This window comes from Cygnus atratus, chromosome 14 (assembly GCF_013377495.2).
Source record: "Cygnus atratus isolate AKBS03 ecotype Queensland, Australia chromosome 14, CAtr_DNAZoo_HiC_assembly, whole genome shotgun sequence".
In the NCBI taxonomy this organism is placed as follows: Eukaryota; Metazoa; Chordata; class Aves; order Anseriformes; family Anatidae; genus Cygnus; species Cygnus atratus.
This window is the reverse complement of record NC_066375.1, coordinates 7,209,347-7,230,972: the sequence shown is the minus strand read 5'-3', so window position 1 is coordinate 7,230,972 and position 21,626 is coordinate 7,209,347. Positions and strand designations below refer to the sequence as shown.

Genomic DNA, 21,626 nt, shown 5'->3' with positions numbered 1-21,626 from the left:
AGGGGGTTCTCTGCGTAACGAGGTAAGTGAGAGGATGAAAGCAAGGGCAAACAGTAATTCAGGAAAATTGTAATTCTCTGCATTGTAAGCATCAGCTGCCGTTACAGCTGGGACTTACAGCTCTATAAAAGACTGAGGTGACTAAAGAGGCGCTGGGATCTGTGTGTTTGCATAACACACACCAGCACGGCTCCTCCTTATCGTCTGGAGCATTTTAGATTAACGATAGCACTTTCCAATAATTGCATTTCACAGGCGGACAGGGGTGTGTGCATGTCCATTTTCCTGCTGGTGCTTGGTAGAAGGCTACTCCGAAATCTGACTCAAGCACATACGGTGAACAGGGAGCAAAAATTCTAGTTGACAGTCTGAAACTGATCTCTGCATCAACGGGACAGGAAGGGAGAAAGAAGCCACCCTTTACTGCAGCTGAGAGCCTTAGAGTTAAGCAGGATGTGCTGCTTAAGAAAAGAAAAAGCAAAATGCCAGGCTTGTTTCAGTGTGGGCAAACGTGAGCTGCTGGAAAGCAGCACGAGTATGTGCCTGGAATAACGCAGCGAAGGCCACAATCAGCACTAACTTCATTGATACAACCAGAAACGGTGTCAGAAGTGACCACTGAACAGAGAAACTAGGGCTGGAGAGTTAGGGACAGCAGAAAGGAAATGTAGCCAGTGCTGCACAGAAACACTTGTGCATGCTTTTTTATCCTTTCTTCAAAATGCAAGAATGCACTCAAAGGTTAATATTTGTTAATCCACTGAGATGAAGGAAAATGGTTCTCACACCACGCAGACCTGCAGAGCACTTTGCCTGGAGCATCTTGCATGCAGGGTTCACAAAAGGATGCAGCTCATTTGAACAGGTGTAATGCCAGCGACTAAAATTCAAGACTGAAATCTTCTTGTTGCACCTGAACATGACCTGACATAGGAAGACCTTTCGAAGAACTGGGTTACATACACTGAGCTATTCTGGATATACACAAGTCAGAAGAGTGCGTGTTTTTGTCCTAAACGGATAGACTGACTCTGTCATTTCTAATCTAGAAATTCCTGTTTTAAGGGATCGAGATTGCTTGCCAGTGTTTAGGGTTAGGACCCAAGTTAGGAAATTTATTTCTAATTTAACATTTGCCTAAATTATTTTTGTCCCCACTGTATGCTATGTTTTCTAGTGAAGCTTTGTGTACACATTTCATCCAAGAAACAAGGCTTTTATTAATGGAGTTTGATCCATCCCCTGGTTAAATGTTTCCTGAGGTGCTAAAGACTGATGGTTTCTCTGCTGGCTTGTTTTCAGCCTGAACGTTCCCTCTATGAATGCAGCAGAGCTAGCTGACGACAGAAACACATATGATCGCAGAACAGAAAGGCAAGAGGCTCCTAAATAAACTTGTTTATTTGCAGTCTCTCAGCCACATAGTTCTGGATTTTAAAATAAAGGCAAAAAACTGTAAAGTACAGTCCATATGTGGCCGAAAAAAGAGTGTGTTTGAGGGGGGAAAAAAATCTCCTCCTGGTGAGGCTTGAGAAGGCCAGAGCTGATGCAGTGGTTCAAAGACCATCAGTATACACCATTACCTGCACCCACAACTCCCAGCCATAGGAATGGACTCTTTGTTAAAGCTGAGCTGTAAATTTGGCACACTTAGAATCTGAATTCACATTAGATAATAAATAATGTGAAAGTAGGTACCCTACGTCTATACCCAGAACTTTAAATTGTTTGACAGTGCCCCTTTAATTACAAAATCTCAGTCTGCTTCTAAAGGTAAGAACATAGCTCTAAGCTCTCCAGGAAATGTCATAGCTTCATAAATTCTATGAACAAACCTTCTATTCTTGCAATTCCAGCAGAATTATTAAATCTATCAGCCACAGATGAATGTATCAAATTTATCTCAATTTCTGAAAATACACCGAGCCTCTTTCGGTTAAAACTTCATTTTTCTGTTGCACAATGAAAGAAAAAAAAGGGGTTCTCTGAAGTGATTAATTAAAGCAAACTTATCCCTCCATAAATTACCATCTTTGGACTGCAATAAAACACAGCGTGCTTCAGAGAGGATAAGCAAACAGATGAATGAAGCAGTCTTATTTCCTGCAGATCAAGCAGTGTGACTGTCTGCTGGGGCATTAGAGACAAAGGGTTTGTCCAGCCAGTGTCATCACTCTTGGAAACCAGCACTTTTGAAAAGGGCCAAGGAAAAGAGGCTGAATACTGCCACTACGCCTCCTGCAGTGAATGACACCGTTACACAATTTCATTACATGCAACACAAAGAATAAATGGCTCTACCTGTAACGACATCCCCAAAGAGCGAGTCCCTCCCTCTCTCCCTGGTGCTGTTACAGAGGAGAAGGGATCTCCACCATGGCTTTAGTAGTTCGTCATTTTTTTTGTGAATGAAAAAAATTGTTTGCTGTATGGTGGTACGTTGTATATATGCATGGTAATACGGCTTGCTGTCTATAGCTTGATACGCCTTGAATCGCATAGAGGCATTGAGATCTCGGAATCTGTTTTGTTAGAGATCATCCACGACTGTTTGTCAGGGGAGACAGATAAAAAATTTCAGCTGTTGAAGCTAAACTCTGCACTATACTAGCATTGCTGCTGACTTCTGGGCCCGTGCTGAGGCCAACTAGCTTAGTCCAGTGGCATCCAGACACCTATGAGATATATTCATATACCCATATATTCCATATCCACCATATATTCAATCTCTGAAAGAGAAACCATGTTGTGGCCCCGAGTTAAATGTTGAAATCTTTACTTAATCCTCCACAGACTATGGGAAGGATTCCCAACACTGAAAAGAAGCGATGTGGGGCATCCCAGTGGGTTTCCTAGAGTGTATTTCAGAGTGCCATATTCCATGATAACACAGCTACCAGTGGTCTTTATGGGTCACGGTGACTTGTTACTATTAGTATGCGCTTTTGGCTAACTCTTACTTTAAAGCCCTCGAACTGAGCAGCTTGATCAAGCAGTAAGTAACAGAGCTGTCCCCATGCCAGGCAGATAACGATGTGAAGTCACTGCCAGCAGCAGCGCTATTATTCCAATTGTTGATGATTTCTTTCAGGGTAATTAATAGGCTCGGTTCCTCGCAGCCAGGACTCAGATGGATTGAGCACAGACAGTAAGTTACTCTCATCGCTGGGAAACTCAAGTTCAGGCCTGAGGTACCCAACCAGGCGAGCAATGAGATGCCTGAATCCCTTTCACTTAAGGAGAATATTTCATCTTCTTGCTAGGGTGAGTGCGAAAAACCTAACAGTTACAGATAGCTCCACGCAAGCTGACTTACCCTTGCTGGGAAGAGCACATGCATCTGCAGCTGTGACCACAGAACGGGAGCACCCCAGCTAACGCTCCAAAACTGACCCTCATCATCGCTGATTCTTCTGCTCACTATCTTACTACTCCCAGCTCTTTCACCTTTAGTCACACGCAAAAGCAAGGACAAGATAGATCATTCACATTCTGTGTCTCAGAACAATTCTTACGTTTCAAAACAAAAGTAATTTCCAGAGAAAATAGCTCACCTTAAAGGATATTTCATACTGCTCTCCTCCCCATATCTCCAGACCTGCATCATACCCTCCCAGCTCCCAGAACCACTTTCTATCGACTGCAAACAGTCCTCCAGCCATTACAGGAGACCTTAAGGAAAAACCAGACTCCATATTACAAACATATTCAAAGATACAGATCTCTAGCTAAACATTTAAAAAACAAAAGCAAGATTTCACAAACATTCTTTTCACCACCCGGAGTTCACAGTGCATTTGCAGCCCTGCAGGAACAAGCAATTGTTTTTGCATTATCTAGTAATTTTCCACTTGCAAATGAGGAGGACCAGACCAGGCTCATTTCAGAAGCAATAAATGCCTCTCCTCCAAAGAGGCAGGAGAGTTCACCATTAAGTGACAGAACATAACCTCTTCCAGAGGGACCCATATCCTGCACATTAGTGCTCTTTGTCTCAGTAGTACGATCAAGTCATTGAGCTTGACCTCCAAGGGTGGTTTTTTGTTGTTGTTCTTTATGCTGCAGAAGTAAAAAGGACAGCAGAACTGTCTCAATGTTGGCAAGCACAGCAACAGCAGAACATAACTTGATCACAGATTTACTTCTGCAATGCACTGCAATCATCAAAATTGCTGTAATTATTCCACTAGGTTTTCTTCTCCCCCCACCTGGGAATGACATATAAGCTGCCACTGGCTTGTTGTTTTTGGCAGAGCATTAGGGATACTAAGTTATGTTTGAAAGATCTCAGTAATAAATGACCACATTAAATGTTACACATTACAGTTTTAAATGAAATGTTAACTTCTGCGGGAATTAAGGTGGCAAAAAATAGCAATGAAAAGGAGAGTGTTCACAGCTACTACACAATACAGTTCTTTTAAATCAACAAAGCAAACAGCTGCCAAAAAACAAGTAGCTTACAATCAGCTTCTGGTTTCTAATACACAGAGGTGTAAACCAACCCTGTAGCAGGGTGTTATTTTGTTAGCCAGCTCTTAGCACGCTGCGTTTCAGTAACTTACTCAAAGGGATCACTGGGATCGAGTTTCTGTAACTCAGGAGGAATAGGGATCCTCTTGTAATACATCTCCCAGTCAAATGCACCTCGCATTGCATCTCCAGCCTGAGTCTCATATCCAAAGTGGTCATGATCAATAACATCGATCATTGGACAAACGATAGTCTTGCGGTTTCGGGCAATGCGATCTGAAGATTGGAGAAACACATTAGAAGACCTGCACCAGTTGGTTCTTTTGACCATCAAATTACTGAAAAGAGCACCAAAATATGAAGTTGCCCGAGAGCTTTCTTCCCTTCCATTCTCTTTTGAGCAGATGCTCCAATTCATATCAATTTATCTGGTGTTTCTGAGATAGCTGGGATATTAGAGCTAAAACTATTGACATCAAAACACCCGGCATTCTTGCTATCGTGACCATCACGCTGAGGCAGAATAGAAAGACACAGACATGCCACCACAGATACCCAAACCACCAGGTTAAAAAAAAATGTCAATCTGGTACGTACCTAGTTAACAGCCCTCATTTTAACGAGCGACCGGGATGTGAACCCTTTCTGCACGGATTCAAAACCAGGGCAATAACCCATTGTACCACCTCGCTTTAATTGCTATGCCAGGATCTGGCAGGAAGCAATCCAGACTAATGGCATAACTACTCTCAGCAGGCTCAAGAAATGCAAGTTCACCTCCTCCTCTCAGCCTTTTCTTCCAACCAAATAATACAAAACAGGATTAATTCCTGAATAAACATCTGGAACTTCTTAAATACTTTATTACTGAGAAGGTCTCTTGTTGGAAGTTAACTTTCAGAGCCGAGGCGACAAACGATGTCTCAGCTTCCAACACACGTCTAACAGAAATCCTTTCTATGCTTCAAAATTAAAGCTCACTGTACATGTTCTCATTTAAATGGCATTTGAGCTAATTCTGCCCTCCCTCCCTAGGGCTCAAGAAGCAGCAAATGTTTTACGTTATTACCAGATACAAACTGTTGTGAAAGCAACAGCATTACCATCCAGCCATCCTGCTGACAAATCTGACTTCTTTCTCAAACCCCCACTTGACTGCTGCTGCCAGCGTATTCCACAAAGCCACACCTCAGAGAGCTCTTGGACACATCGCTTGCAATAGGGCTGTAAAGGAGTTTGGTTTTCTTTAGGGGAAAGTTTCTACTTTCATACAGCATCGTATCTGGCAGCCAAAGTGACCTGGATACTGCAAGATGCCCACTCTAAATAACGTGGGAAGAACAGTGCGTACAACTGGAAAACCTACCAAATCTACAGCAGGGCACAGATCACAGAGAACACGCCCCTTCAAAACAAGCACAAAATCCAGATAGCATCATTCCACTCAGCTGAGCACTGCAAAAACAAACAAAAAAGGGAGCTCGCTACTTAAACAGAAATTTCCTCAAGAAGCACCTGACTAGAGGTGGTGCTGGCCAGAGGCACAGAGATACCAGAAACAGAAGGCACTGTCCTTTCAATTTGTCATCCTTGAAACGAACTAACGTTGTAAAACTGATGCCTCCTTAAAGATGGAGCACTGCCTTGGAAAGGAGTACACGTTTTCACAAATACATACCAGCAGCTGTTATTCACAAGAAGTATTTTCCACAAGGTAGCAGACTATGAAACTGAATATAGTTATACAGGAGAAAAAACCTGGAAGCTACTTAAAATCTGTACATAAAGATCTTTTCTGAATCATAAAGCAATCCCTCTCTGCAAGCTGCAGAATGACCATGCTATAGTTTACTCTTCTATCAAGCTGTGAATTATTTAAGATTTTGTTTAGTGAGGAAACAGAAGAATACGATCTTTACTCTTTAATTAAACTAAGCATACGATAGGATTTTTGAACAGTCTAGCATAGAAAAAAAATCTTGAAATAAAGGCAACAAGTTGCCAACAGTTCACTTATCTTTTTTTTTTCCTCTTCCTTTTTAAGACAATTCGTGCTTTTGTCCATTTACTCACAGCGTGAGGATACAGCAGCAGGTAGAAATAAAAGAAACTCAACACAAATATGTGTTGCCAGCTCTTTACCAGTTCAGTCTGCAGCCACGTACAACACTCAGCACCACCACGCTTACCTAACAGGGGTGGCAGCCAGTTGACGTTGGCCTCGCAATGGGAATCCAAGAAGGTGATGACATCCCCTATTGCCATGGAGGCCCCCAGCATCCGAGTTCTTATCAGCCCCTCTCTTTTTTTGGTTCGGAGGATTCTCACTTTTGGGAACTGGGCCATATAATCTTCCAGGCGTTTCTTCAGGTGTTCTGTATGAAAACAAGGAAGTAAAACACTGTAGCAAGTAATTTCTTCAAGATGCAGTTCTTTCTTTAGCAGAAAACAATGCCTTTGGAAGGTAGGTCCTGAACAGTTAACAAATACAGTAACAAGAAAAAAGAAATAAGAATAATTCTGTTCAAACCCAAAGTTTAAACGTAACGTCTTAAACAAGACTGCCGAAGATGTTCTCAAACTTTAGGAGTAATTAAAAAAAAAAAAGGAGGGACCAGGAGAAGGTGGAGGAGTACAGGACAAAGAAGGAAAGAAGCAGAGGAAGGGGAAAAGAAAAAAGTCAACTAGCAGACCTCTGGGAGAACTTCATCAGAACAGGCTGCAGGGATTCTTAGGCATTTTGCAGAAAAATAACGTAGCTTTGAAGAGACACGGAACAATTTACTTTTAGAATTAAACTGCACTCAGTGCATTTAAGTTGTGTTTGGTTTCTTCTAAACACAAAACAGGACCATCCACTCATGCATAGATTAAAAAAGAGCAAAAACCTAGCCAGATGTCCCTCCAAGCCAGTAAGGCAGGCATAGCCTCTGTATATATTTGGATGGCTACATAAAATGCTTATCAGAGGAGATATTTGCATTTAAATACGGAAATATTCACGCTACTGAATATGGACTGAGGCCACATTTGAAATAGCACAAACATTTGCAGTCACCATGATTAACAAGAATTCAGATAGAAAAGCTGCAGAAAAAGATTACTGAACGATCAAAACAATGGATAGCTTGTTTAGATGTGGAAATAAAAGCTTGGTCTACATACAGAGTGAGGGGCATACAGCTGTCTTTACATCAAAGAGCAAAGCACCAAAGAAAATCCTAAAAATGGGCTAAGAGCTGATGCTAGCCTAATCACTAATGGGTGGATCTTAGGCATCTGAAGTTCTGACTTGACAGCAAACCCCATTCACAGTGTGCCAGGGACTGTTCATTAATGCTTCGTACTATCTGCTGCCATCAGCCAAAGATCAAGGAGACAAGCCTCTCTAAGCAAAAGCCAGCCAGTCAAATCTAAGCAATTAGCTAATCTTAAAATCTCATACACTAAAAACTGCAACGGAAGCGATCATTCAAAGCCAAATAACCTTGCAGGTTTATACGCTTTGACCCCAGGGAACCAAGCAGGAGCTTGCCTAGGTGCAGCAAGTGGTCCTATAACAAACGCCATCCCTGCACCAACACCCTGTACCAGCAGGCTGTGTAGTGGAGTCCTCCTTGACTCCAAAACAGGCTCAAAAGGTAGGGGCTGAAAAGGCAGACAGTATAAAAGCACCCCTGAATAGGGTGGCAGGGAAGCCCAGTACTGGAATAGCTCTCTGAAAAGAGGAACAGGGCAAATAAATAAGTTATGAGCTCTCCTGCATGGTGCTGACCCAGCAGTTATGCTTTAGGGTTTTAGCTGCTGGAAGAAAAAGCAGGCAAAATTCCTATGACTACCTAAGTTCTGCACCTCCCCTTTCAAGCAATTATACCTACCTTCACTGAAAGATAACCCAAATTGACTTCTTTTCTTTGGAGGTATTGCTAGCAACCTCTTTACCTTTTTCAAAGCTTTATTTAACATTCCCCAGGATTTTATTCTCACAAATGCGTTTTACTCTTTGGCCTAACAAGTCTAATTGTCCCACAATATCTACATAGGTCTGCCTGCTCAATAAAGCCTTTAGTACTTTTTGCTGTCTAGCACGTTTTTTCATCATCCTTTTCAAGTCCCTTATGAATAGATCTTCACAAGCAACCAGAAATTTGGTCCACTCAATTACAGATTTTTCAAATAAGAAGCTTCTATAGAGACTAGGTTCATTATTAGTACAGCTGCCTTCCTCATGAGGTAGTGGGTAGACTTAAAAAGAAGAAAAAAAAATTAAAAGAGGGGAGGAAAAAAAAAGGCGACCACCACTGTTGTCTAACATCGCAGATCATCCTTTGCCATTGTTAGGTTATCACAGAAGAGAAAAATAGTCCTCACTTCAAGCAAAAACTATAAGGTATGGCCTAATAATTCTACCAAAGACAAGTTAGGTAAAAGAGTAGCTGCCAGTGCTCATTATAATAAAAGGAGGGAACTGTCACACAAAAGATTTGTGTCTGATCTGATTCCCCTACCAGTAACCCCAGATACTGTAGCATTTGCAAGATTAGATCCTGCAATATTTATTTAAACCAGAGCTACAAAACATGGGAAAGTCCAAAAAAATCCATGGCTCCAAAACAGTGGAAAATATTCATACATCTCCCGTGACTCTCTGTTTCAACAGAAATGAGAATATGAGACTGAAAAATCCCAGAGGTTTGTCTTCCACCTGTGTGCTGCAGATTTTATATTTTGGCATCATCTACCTTTCCGAACTACCCTGGTTTGTTTTGCAATTTCTTCTGTAATGACACCCGCAGGCAGCGTAGCAGTTCCTACACTGCTCTACCTTGTTCCATAGAAAAAAAAAAACACCACCGTACCAAAGCATTTCATGCTTGTAGCAAGTGGCCTGCTCTACACTGCGTTGGTAAGAAATGCCTCACAGACTAGAAGTAGCCTTGTATCTCTGATGGATGGAAGAGGCAAGGACAAGCTCCAGGTACTATATCTGCACATGCCTATTCTCGCTGATGCAGTGCCCACACGTATCTAGTGCAGTCCTTGTAGCTAGGAGAGCCGATGCTCAGATAAGCTGCTCCCAATAGCTGTAGAAAAATCCATGCATGATCATCGCGTTTTATAAGTTTAAGACTCATATCATGAACAGCAAGCTAGAAGACTTTATTAACATATCTACTTCCCTTTACTGAAAACTCAGACTTTCAAGCAACCTCACAAACAAAATACAAAACACAGGGAAATGCACGTTTCAAAGAGCAGTTTTTCTTTTTTCCTTAACCCTGCTCTATTCCTGCTCCAGCCTGACCTCCACGAGCCCAGACGGAAGATGTTTGTTTCATTCTATTACAAATATCGTCACAATTAAGTCAATTTTTACTTTTAAAAGAAAATCTCACAAAACAAACAAGTGGCATTAACTGCTACAAAATTTTATGAGGCTTTAAAAAATATATTATGGCGTCTTGTCACACTGAGTAATTTTTATTACAAGGACAATTTTCTTTAATGAAAGTTGTTAGGTGAGCTGGATGGATTCCAATGGCTGTGCTCACTCTGGGCAAAGTAATATAGCCCAAACATATAAATGAGAGTAAGATTATCTCTAGATTAAAAACTAGCCTGGTAGCTTGCTAACAGACCTTGCTATAAACTTGATATACAGTGTATACATTAACAGTGCCAGCCAAGAACTACTTAAAACTACCACCAGTCAAGAAATAGTTTTCTTTATATTGAACTGTACATAAAAATCTGTGCAAAGAAAGAAGGGAAGCTTCATCAGGCCTGCTTAAGGTAAGCGGTCCCAAAGATTTTTTTCCCTAGGACACGTTCCTGTGGTCTGCCTACTACATTTCTTCTTTCTGGCCTCACCATCCGAGCAGAGCGACCCTCGGATGCCATTAGGCTGGTGACCACCGGCAGCACGGCAAGGACTTTCCAAGGCTGGGATTTCTTACATCCAGCTGAGCTTTCACCCCAGCCACTGCACATTTCCTTACTAGACAGGCACACAGGAAACATTACCTCTTCAAAACCAAACATATGTAGAAGCTGGACATGGACAGAGAAGCCCAAGGATTATCTTCTTTAAGGCTTAGAGAGGCAAATACATGAGAAACAGGGCAACATAGACATGGATCCACAGCACAGATCAGCTTAACAAGGTACTGCAGTCCCAGGATCCATAGGACTCAACTGCTCAGGGAAAGCAGAAGTTACCTGAGCCCATCCTCTCCCTGCAAACCATGCAGCCTGTCTCCACACTGCCGTGGCTGGATCTTCCCCCAGAGGGCAGGTTCCCTCCCCATCTCTTCTGCTTCCCAGTGGCTCAGCCACGTTTTCACAGACACAGGTGCAAAGCCACCGGTAGCTTTATAGCTTATTTTGAATTGATTTGGCTTGGACCAAAAGTATTTTCCCTCAAATATCAGTGAACAAGATTCAGCGGTTGTCAAGTTTTTAACGTGTCTTTAAACACTGTTTTGCCCGTACACTTTAAGTTAAACAGCTATTCCCCTCAATAGCTGCCATGGGACACAAAGGAACTGTATTCCCCTGAGCTTACACAGGGTGGTTTTGCAGACAGCAGCACGCTACTGTATTGCCACAGCTAACAGATGAAGCCTCGTCTGGTTTGTGCCCTTTCCCCTCCCACAAATGACACACCAAGAGCTGAAGCACCTGCTTAGAAGCAATTGCATATGGGGACACAGCTACAAAAATGACTGCTACGTGCAGCTCTGCATCCATCCCTCCCCAGGCGAGCTGGGCACACACAGCAGGCTGCTGCCAGGCAGCTGAGAGCACTGATGAGAAGTGCTCACATCAGGCCTGCTGAGCAGCCCAGAGCTTGTTTTTGCTTTTAAGTAGGGGCCCTGCAGGAAGCAGAGCTGATCAGTCTGGTCATTGTCTTCTGAGACACAGAGGTGGGTGTTGCTTTGAGGAAGACACTAGGCTCTTACAGGGCAGACTCATGGTCAGTGGCAGTTTGGGACTCTCTGGAGCCTGGCTGATGGAGAAGGCCTTCACCTCCAGCTGCAGGGATTGACAGGCAACTGAGAGGTGCTCAAGGCACATCTGCTTTCTGTGCTTGGAAGGGTTTGAGTCAAACATTTTGAATCATGCGGCCATTGCTCAGGCTTTTGAGTTGTCAAGGTTATTAACTGGTCACAGGGCTGAAAAGACAGCAGATTGTTTTGGTCCCATTCCACGAAACCTTTATTTTCACAGATGCCTGAACTCACAGTAGCTGCAGGAAAAAAAAATAATACTTCACTTTCACTCAGGAAGAAGTGTGCTCTGCAGAGGAGGGCAGGGTAAGGCTTCTAGGCCTCAACGCAGAGCTTGTATGACAATGACGTGGTTGGCACAAAGACTTTTTGCACATGTCCCTGTAAGATCTCTGCAATATTTGGAAGGGAATGGGGTAACAACATTTGTGATCTGGGCATAGAAACAAATTAATTCACTGTAAGTACCAGTCAGGGCTTGAAACTATGACAAAGATTTATGCCCAGAGAAAGGACAGGGGAAGTGTTTCCCTCTTTAATTCTGCTAGTGCAGTGTTTCATGGTTCATGTGTTACTTCAGACCTATCAGCTTCAGCATTTTACACTGTACAGCACATCTGTGACACCACTGCCCTTGCTCTTATGAGTACTATCACCCTCATCAGACTGAGCAGCGCTGCAGAAACCAGGAACCTTCCCAGACACCTTCCTGCATTATTCAGATGCCATGGAATCTCTGCCCTACCTCCTGCTGAAATACTTAAGATGATGAAGAAATGAAAGTTGCTACACTCTGGAAATCCGGAGAACTTTCTCCCTCCAGCTGTAGGGCACATGGCACAGGAGAACTGAAGGACCTGTGAGATCTCCTTGCAGCCACACAGGGCTAGTTTTTCTTTCCCTGAGGTTATTTTGGTTACTCTCTAAGCACCAAAAGTAACTGTTTGCCCAGCCTTTGTTTACTGGTTATCCCAGCCTCCTGTCCCAACCTTCCCACATGCAGACATGCTCATTTAAGATTACAAACGAGCCCATTCATCTTTACTTAGATACTTGGGCCTAACGTGCTGTTTAACAATTTAAGAATGAATTATACTTCTTCCTGAATCTATCACAATGTGCAAGTCAGGCCTCCCTGAAATAGAAAGCTCTACATCATTGAAATTAACTTCTCCCCCTGTTTTGGTACAGATGAGTAATCCTTTTAAACAGCAAATGTGCTGTTATGCAAACAGGCAGCACTTACACTAGTTTTAATTTTCCTTCAGTGTTTTCACCCTCTGATCAGTGAAGTTTCAGAGGATAATAAACTGATTTAATAAATTACTGTGAACACCAGTCCCAATAATAGCAACTGATTCTGCTTGGAAGGCTGTGATCAGCTTAATCTTCTTATAAAGGAAGAAGAAAAGGCCTGGGAAGGGAGAATATCAATCGCTGTTGCTTCCCTGATTATAATTCTGTGGTAGACTGCCTAAAAATGACATTTAGCTCTGCAGACCTGCGCTCTGCCAACACTCTGTCCTGCTTCACTGGCAGTAGGGACTGGGCCCAGTTTTCACAGCACGCCCTGCATCAGTGTTGGGTGTCAGCCTTGGGGAAGCTGTACCACCCTACTTGCTAATATATATAATATACAGAGACTGTATATTATATATATTAGCTGTATAGACTGTATATTAGCTGTATATACAGAGACTGTATATTATATAATTAGGTTTCTGGAAATCTTTGTTCTCTTCCTAGATGTTCACTGACAGAAATGTTAACTGTATGTACAATAAAATGCACAAAAGTAGAAGACCTAAGAAATAAGGCAGACTGCAAGTTGCTGGGGGCAAAGGCCACATATGCAAACCTGTGCTGCATGCTTTCATAAACTCAAGTTGTTTAGACTTCAGATGTCTTACATGTATCAATAACTTCCTGAATTTGTAAAGGGAACTTTCTCATAGCTTCCTCCACCCTAGAGCTGACATCCAAACCCTGCTCAGTTATGTTTTCAGGAGATAATGGGAGTGAACAGAGATAAAGGATTAACCATGAAATGAGAAAATTCACTTAATGGCATAACATATAAATACACCTAGACCCCAGGGAAAGTTTAGTATAGGCTGCATTTCCCAACGAGGGAAATACATAAGGAATGATCATCTTAGCTATGGCATAGCCTTTTATTCTTTCAGGAAAGTTTAATTTGTAAAGGAGTCCACTTCAACTGTTTCTTCCTGAGGGAATCCAGAAAAAAAAAAAAATCATTTACTCATCCTTCCTTCACGCTGTAAGGTTTAAGCACCTTTTGTTTGTTAAGAACAGTGGAGCCAGCCTGTGTTGTATGCATCAGTTCTTACTTCTTCCATACTGACTCCCTACTTCATTTACAGTATTAGTTTCTCTTTCTGCACCAGTCTTTCCTAGGATGAAACAGTCATTCTCATTAGTTTACTCTTCTCCCTTCCAATTTCATTAAATATGTATCAAGATTAAAGCAACCACTTAGTTTTTTTCCTCCTCTGTTGACTGTATTTGATCTAAAGAGGTGATTTTGTGATTCAGTTATTTCCCTGTTAATTGCTTTTGATACCAGAGAATATTTTGCTGACATACTACATAGCTACAGTTTTTCAGCTACATAGCCTTCGTAGCAGCTGAAACAGAAGCAAACTCCTTGCAGCACACTTAATATTCAGCACAAGTTAGATGTAGCCATGGTGACTAGCAGGAAGGGCATTACTGTCCCAAATACTGCCTTTAAAGTGGGGAATCTGTGCCCTCATCTTAAGGCCAAATTGGTGTTTTTGATTATCTAGCTGCTTAACCATGGGGATGTCTGTACTCCTGCTCAATGCTAATATACTTTCACTAAATTGAGAAATACTGCATGGGCAGATGAAAACACTGAAAATCGTTAAGACAAGCCATTGCACCAATGGCATCACCACTGACAGTAGTCAGAGGCTCATGTATGCACCACACGCTGGTTCAGGATCCTGAAAGTTTATACTTCACTTTCCCTACTGGAATTAAAAATCACAAGACTATATTAATCTTTAACTGCCTTTAATCCATATTATCAATTGCTTTTTGAGCACTGCAGAGACAAGCAAGGGTGTAAAAGTGTTTCAGAAGTTTACTCACAGGACATAACCAACTCAACACAACTCCTCTGCAATGAGCAGGCTTCAAAACAGAACAAATGCACAGGGAATGAATGAGTCAGAGGAAGCTGCTGTGCTAGAGGGGTTAGCTGCTTCTACTTCTGGTTAGCGTGTCAGTATACTTGCACTGCGGATAGTGATGTATTGGGTAAGATATCATGACTAAAACCTATGACTGAGACCAAACAACCACCAAATTGCCATCAATTGGAGAGATGCAGGCAGATAAAGCGTTAAGACATTTCATGCTGAAACATTTTGGAACATAATCTCCCAGCTTTGATAAAGCCTTAAAAGTTTCTGATTTTTGCTGGGGAAAAGCAAAAAAAAGAAAAACAACCACAAACAAGCCAGTCCACAGAGGTTCAGCTTTACGTGAATACTGCTGATAAAGGCAAAGAGAACTTCTTGGCCTGAAAGAATTTGGTCTGTGCAAAATAACAACACAGGAAGGATTCTAGACAGTGCAAGAATTAACAGAAAAATCTATTCTGGACTTTTCTGTTAGAGAATATGCCATTAGGTCCAAGATGACCCACTTGAAAGTTGCTTTGATTTGATAGGAACGCATCCCTTTGGAGTCCAAAAGCTTTGATCTCAAGTGTCTAAGGTGAGGAAGAATATTAGTAACCATGAATGACAAAACATTTGCATTATAGTCTGTAAGTCAGAGAACAAAAAATGAAATATTTGTCAAACAGAAAGTTACCAATATAGATGCAGAAAAAAAAAACAGATATTTGACTTGTAGTAACAAACTCTGGCTTTTAAGAAATTTATTTTTACAAACTTAACACTTCACTCATTTCTTCCAGACCTCTTTACCATCAGTTCCCAATGCTCTTGTTTACTTTATTGGCAAGAAATGCAACTATTACAGTAAGTTGCTGACATCTGCCAGAAAGGTCAGTAAATCTATTAAGTCCTAAAGCACAAATCCAGGACTGTTCACAGCTGTGCTGATACCACAACTAAAACATGTAACAGAAAACAATATTGTTCTCACCTCACACATTCATTTTAGCTCGATGACACAGGGGAGAGGGTAGTGCTGATAGCTGAAGGTGTGCTGCTTTGACACCTTCAGCCTTGGCCTCCACTGTCCAACACAGCAAACTACCACGCTCCACTGGAGACATCACACACCTAGCTTATTGGTAACAGGCAACAAAAGTTTTCATGATATTTATGAATAGATGCTATGTTGAAAGAACAAGTGTCCCACTTCTTTACTGAGAAAATATCACTGCAATTAAATCTGTGCAGAAAATGTTTTAGATTATCGCTTCTATTTCTAAATTGCATTACCTACCAATTTTCTCAAACCGAAGAAGTTTCCACCTGTATCAAAGTCCCTATGTTAGAACAGCTACTTGGTCAATACCACTGAAAACGTTCACTGAAATAGCAGAAACTGTGATTACGAATAGCAGACATCACATACAAGCTCTGGCAAAGGGTGTTCGAATCACATTTCTAATTAGCTTCTATAGAGAAGCAGCTGTAAAGCATTAAAATGCTGATTTGCACTGCAGCTGACAGGTATCTAGATATTTTTGTCTTTTAGTAGATGAGGACACATACTTCAAGGTGAGGAGAAGAAAATTAAATCTGTTTTCCTGCAGCTTGCACTAATAGCTAGCTACATGCATTGGGTATCATAATAGCAAGCGATGCAGTTAGATTTATTTAATGAGCTGTAATGGAAAGCCTGCTCCTCAATTATTTTCTCTAAACTTTAGTTTGCCAGACATCCTTCACTACAAAATAATTAGCTCAGAAAGAGGTCAGAGTAAACTGGACCCTTTTAATCTACCTCATCTCCTTTCCAGAAGGATCCTTCAGCAGTAGCAACTGATCTTAAAGTAATAAATACAAGAAGATGAAAAGTAAACCAGTGAGTTAATTTAGGCTGTCACAAAAAAAGCTCAATAAACAACTAAAATGGGCCCTCAGGTCCTTTAAAACACAAGAGAATATACTTTTAATACTCTCCAGACATTGCTTAATGAACAATGCAGTTTTTAGATATCCCTTTACGAAGGTACACACAGGTACAGAAACAGCGTTTGAAGACATTAAAAAATGAATACTCAAAAAGGAAAAAAAATAGAAAATTGAATCCCATCCACATTTCGTTGTGCATCCAAAGCAAATCTTATCAGTCGCTTTTCTGAAATATCCCACATCCATCAGACATGGCCAGAGGTACAGAACAAATTACTTGTTTTCATTAACTGAAATTGGACAACTGCACCTGGCTTTATGCTCCTCCCTCCTCAGTGCTCACTATAGAATAGAATATTGCGTAGTCCACAAATTCACTACAACAATACAAACACTCTGCTGTGGTACCTAATCCACATAGGAGTTTTGGTAATAAACATCACATCTAGACTGTGGGTCACAACCACGTAAGTGACTTTGGAGCCTGAATCATATTTCACTTGTAATTTTGTGCCACTACTTGAGTGAGTGATAGTCAAAAGTCAAAGTCGTCATGAAAAAATTGCAAAGGTACTGGCTTCCATCAGAAGCATTTTAACATTGAAAGTCTTAGAACTTGATTGCAAGTCTGAGGAATACTTAACTCCTTACACTGTGACTTCATGCACCTGGTAGTGTTAAACCACAAGACAGAGGACCACGCTGAAACTGGGCATCATCCGGAAGCTGAATTTTACTGACATACAAATATCAAAGAGTATGTTTTGTGATAATTTTATTCTAATGAAAGTGAAAAGTATGTTCTTCTCAGACTTGCAAATGTGTGTACCTAGAAGGACCAACCTGCTGCCACTTACCCAAGGGGAGATGCCACTGATAGTTATTTCAAAGCTGTTATGAAAATCTAAATAAACCTGAGATGATTTGCAATGAATGTTAAGGGCAAAAAGAACCACCTCTTCATCCTGTAACTTAATTTACAAAAATAATCCTTTTATAAGTTGTTTGAGACAGTTTTCACAGCTTCTAAATGAGAATTTGAAAGAAACATTTAAGAAAAGGTTGTATAAAAACAGTTGCCTAAGAAAAGCTTGTTGTTCCCTCCCTCCCCCCAAATACTTCAAGGTTAAAAGCTTTAAAATAATCATATTCAAAATTCAGTACGAAAAACTGTCACCACTTTGTCCTAAGCACAGTCACTCTATTCAGAGATGTACTAACCAGATGCACTTTAGTGCATTTAAGAAGAAAAAAATGACTTTTACAGTGCTTGTGCCTAAAGATGAAAAGATAATCTCTTTAGCTGCATAAATCCTTTACTGTTCCATTTAAAGATCAAAAAGAATTCAGGTTTTAAACCCTTTTCTATTTCAGATACTAAGAGCATGATTTCTTTCAATTAAAGCCTGGCAGATGTGGTTAATGGAACAGAGTTGTATTTGCTACATACCTGATGCTGCACCAAATTACACATTAATCATTCCTTGTCTTTTCCCTTCAGTATGCTGTGCTTAGTGACATGCCCTTCAGACCAAATTATGCTACTTGTGGTTCAGCCAAGTAGCCTTACCCACATTTGTTTTCCATTCAGATTATCCCATATGGTTACCTTCAGAATTACTTGTACTGCAATATAAATATTAAAAAGTCACGGGGACTTATCTTCAAAAGGGAGAAAGGGGATTTGGCTGCAGCTACCTTTGACACTCACTGAACAGATAAGCTCCAAGACTCCCAACAGGAAACTCTGAAGCAAGCTACAGAATGGTGGAGACAGCACAAACAGGGAAAAGTGACCAACCCTAGAGGGTGAGAGGACGAATGAAATGGAAAAAATGTTGGTCAAAGGCAACTTTACCAGAGGTGAAGCCAGATGACATTGCTCAGGGAAAACACTCCTTGGACTCCTTTATTAAAGGGTCTAAAAGACTACTGCTGTCTTTCAAAGATGAGCAGTGGCCTCAGGTTGTATTCTGGGCTCACAACACTTAGGTGTCTTCCAACCATAAAACAGCCGCTATAATTCTTATTGCACACAGTCCTGCTGAAAAAAACAGCTAAGCAAAGAGCCTGTAAAAATGGCAAAAGACATTAAAAATGAATGAACAAAAACATTTTCAGAACTCCTAAATTTTCACAAAATACAGCTCAGGGGAACAGAGCAGTGGTGGAAGAAAGACGAAGTTTTAACCTGGAACCACCCTAATGATCCCCCAAGGGAAAATAAAATCCCATGCACCCTGCTTATAACATTTTTCCTCCTCAAAATCTAATATAACTGAGTGTGCATGCCACATCCTGAAAGACTTTTTTTTTTAATCTCAGAGCCAGAAGGTTGATTTTGCAATTGCATTGTCATATTGGATTAAATATATTAAATTCATTCAAAATTGTTACTGCCTTTCAGTCACAGGTGCGGATTTTGACTGGCTACTGTAAAGAGGATGCTAAGTCTTTATGTATTGCCGCTGTGCATACATACAATGCTGAGGCCGACAGCCCAGCTGAGCTAACACTTCCAGAACAACCCTGATGCTCTGAGACTGCAGCATTTTCAGTGCTGCCACGTTCAGCTTCAGCACTGTATCACCACAGTGCTTTGCAAGTAACATACGCTTCAGATGACTGATGCTGTGGTTCTCATTCTTCAACAAGGGACAACACTTGTACTAAAACACTGTCATTTACACAAAAGGAGTCTTAAAACTGAGTAAGAACGGGCTGTCAGGCAATATGCAAATAATCAAATGGTAAAACGTGATGCATATGAAATTTAAGCACTTAGCCACAGTCACTGATTTCTGTCACGCTAGACCATAAAATAAGAAATACCTACCCAAAGTACTTCTGAACCGCCTGTGTGAAGGTTTTCTTCTGCACGTAGCTAACCCCAAGTACCTGGCAAGATGTTTCTTTCAAATGACATTCAACAAGAGGTACAGCCTTCTAGCACAAGGTTTACAATACCTTGAATAATTTAAAATTTTCAATTACTGCTAAAGGTGAAAAGGTAAAAATATGACTTTTTAATTTAAAGGAAGGTCAGAAAATACATGATATCAGTTCGTTCCAGATAATCATACTAACACAAACATTTCTTCAATTTTTTGAGGTATCTCTTGCCTAGGCTGTTGCCTTTTGGTGACTCAACAAGGCAACTATGGCATTGGGGCATACAACGTGCTTGTGCAGCCCATTTTATTAGGTCTACTCTTCCAGTACATTTGGATTCCCTCATTTTGGAGTTTTTCTTACCTATAAAGGCATGTCAGCTTTCAATGCTGCCTCTCATAACATCCTTATGGACAAACCAATTGAAATATTTGCTAGGAAAGTGGACAGTGGATTGAAAACTGGCTGAGTTTTCAGGCCCTGAGGGTTGTAATCAACAGCTAGGGGGCTGGACAGTCACTAGTTGTGTACCCTAGGGGCTGATATCAGTGCTAATACCATTGAACATCTTTATCTAAGACCTTGATGATGGAACTCTGCCATGTTCTTTTAACTCACGGCTGAACATTCACGTAGCAAGAGACAAGGGCAGCTTTGCACTTGCTCATGCAAGCTACAAGAATTAGACGGAGACCAGCAATCCATTTTGCACAGGACACACTTGAGATGAACAGCTTGACTTCTCCCAACTGTAGATTCAGATTGTTCACCTAGAAACAGAAGCAGCCCCCGAAGAGCCACAAACTGTCTGTCTGCTATTCACTGCCTGCTGGCAATAATAAAACGCCAGAGTCGATACAAAAACCTGCAGTGTTACAGACTGACCTGCATTTCAACTTCTCTTCCCCTCCTCATTTCTATGATATAATGGAACTCGCTTACCGCTCAACAGCGTTGTAATTAAATAATCAAAAAGCAAACAAGTTTCACATCTGACAGTCCCCAGGAGAAAATTGATATACATGAAAAAAGCATTTTAGTTTACTTAGAGCCATTCTGGTAACAACAAGCTCTGAGGGATATAATTAGTATCCTCCAAGTCAGCATATGAAAAGGCTTAATTTAACTGAGATCAGAACTAAAGAATAGCCATATAAATGAAAAGCAAAGCCACAAATCCACGTAGGACTGCCACAACTAAGCATTTTTATGATCAGGAGTTCTGAAGATACAATTTACATGTACAGCATTCTGATTTCTGCTTATCCAGAGGGTGTTATTTTGGACCACCATGATATAGCTGAGAGTCTTTAGCATGGGTCTTCAGCAGTTCTCCCTGGGATGCAGGAAAAGACAATGTCAGGCAGCTCATTTTTACCCTCCAAAAATAGCTACTGAATTGGCTTCTCCCTCTAATATAACCTATACTCTTCTGCATATTAAAGCCTGCCTATTGCTTTTAAATGCTTATGGTCAGGGAAAGAGAGTTGTTATATCACCAACATCCCCACAAACTTTGGGGGGGAAAAAAGCATAAGTTATTATAGCAGTCCTACTGGGAATGCTATGTTGATAACAGAGACCAACTATAAATCGCCCCATAATATTTACTCCATTGCGACCAATGGCACATGCTGGAAAGCAGCTTCTTTTAAACCAGATTATGAAGACCATCTAACAAGGGTATCCCCACAGACAAAGAAAGCCCAGTGTTAGCAAAGGCAGCTGCTGGAGGCAACAGCATGCCCTGCTGCTCAGGCAAACTGGACGCTACTGCTGCACGGCATTAGACTGGTCCCACTGACAGCTGGGCTTTCCCAGAGCAACGTGGTTGATATGGAATCCACCACTAACTTTGAAATAAGGCTCGATTTTGATCATTTGCTTTATATTTCAGACATCCAACAAAATTCCAGACAGCAAGTTGTTCCAGCACATTCAGATTTTTCACGTACAAAGCAAAGGAAACATTTCAAAAGCATGACTTGTAAAGCTTTTGCTGCTTGCTGTTACGATTTGTTGTCATCAGGACAGCCTTTTTTGGCTGAAAAACATTTATTGTTAAAGGTCACAGAATTGTGTCTCAAACAAATTAAGAAATAAATGGCTGTTGACACTTCCAGAAGATGATTCATCTGTCCAAAAG

The 21,626-nt window shown here is 41.1% G+C and overlaps 1 protein-coding gene across 1 annotated transcript in view; it reads right to left on the bottom strand.

Moving 5' to 3' along the window:
- The window catches only part of GALNT10 (polypeptide N-acetylgalactosaminyltransferase 10), an 86,368-nt gene that overhangs the window by 15,352 nt on the left and 49,390 nt on the right, over positions 1-21,626 (bottom strand). The window contains exons 5-7 of the mRNA XM_035559830.2: positions 6,663-6,848; positions 4,566-4,749; positions 3,555-3,672 (exon numbers count right to left, since the gene is read on the bottom strand). Of these exons, the coding sequence (XP_035415723.1) occupies positions 3,555-3,672; positions 4,566-4,749; positions 6,663-6,848 (488 nt within the window). The remainder of the gene's footprint in view (positions 1-3,554; positions 3,673-4,565; positions 4,750-6,662; positions 6,849-21,626) is intronic.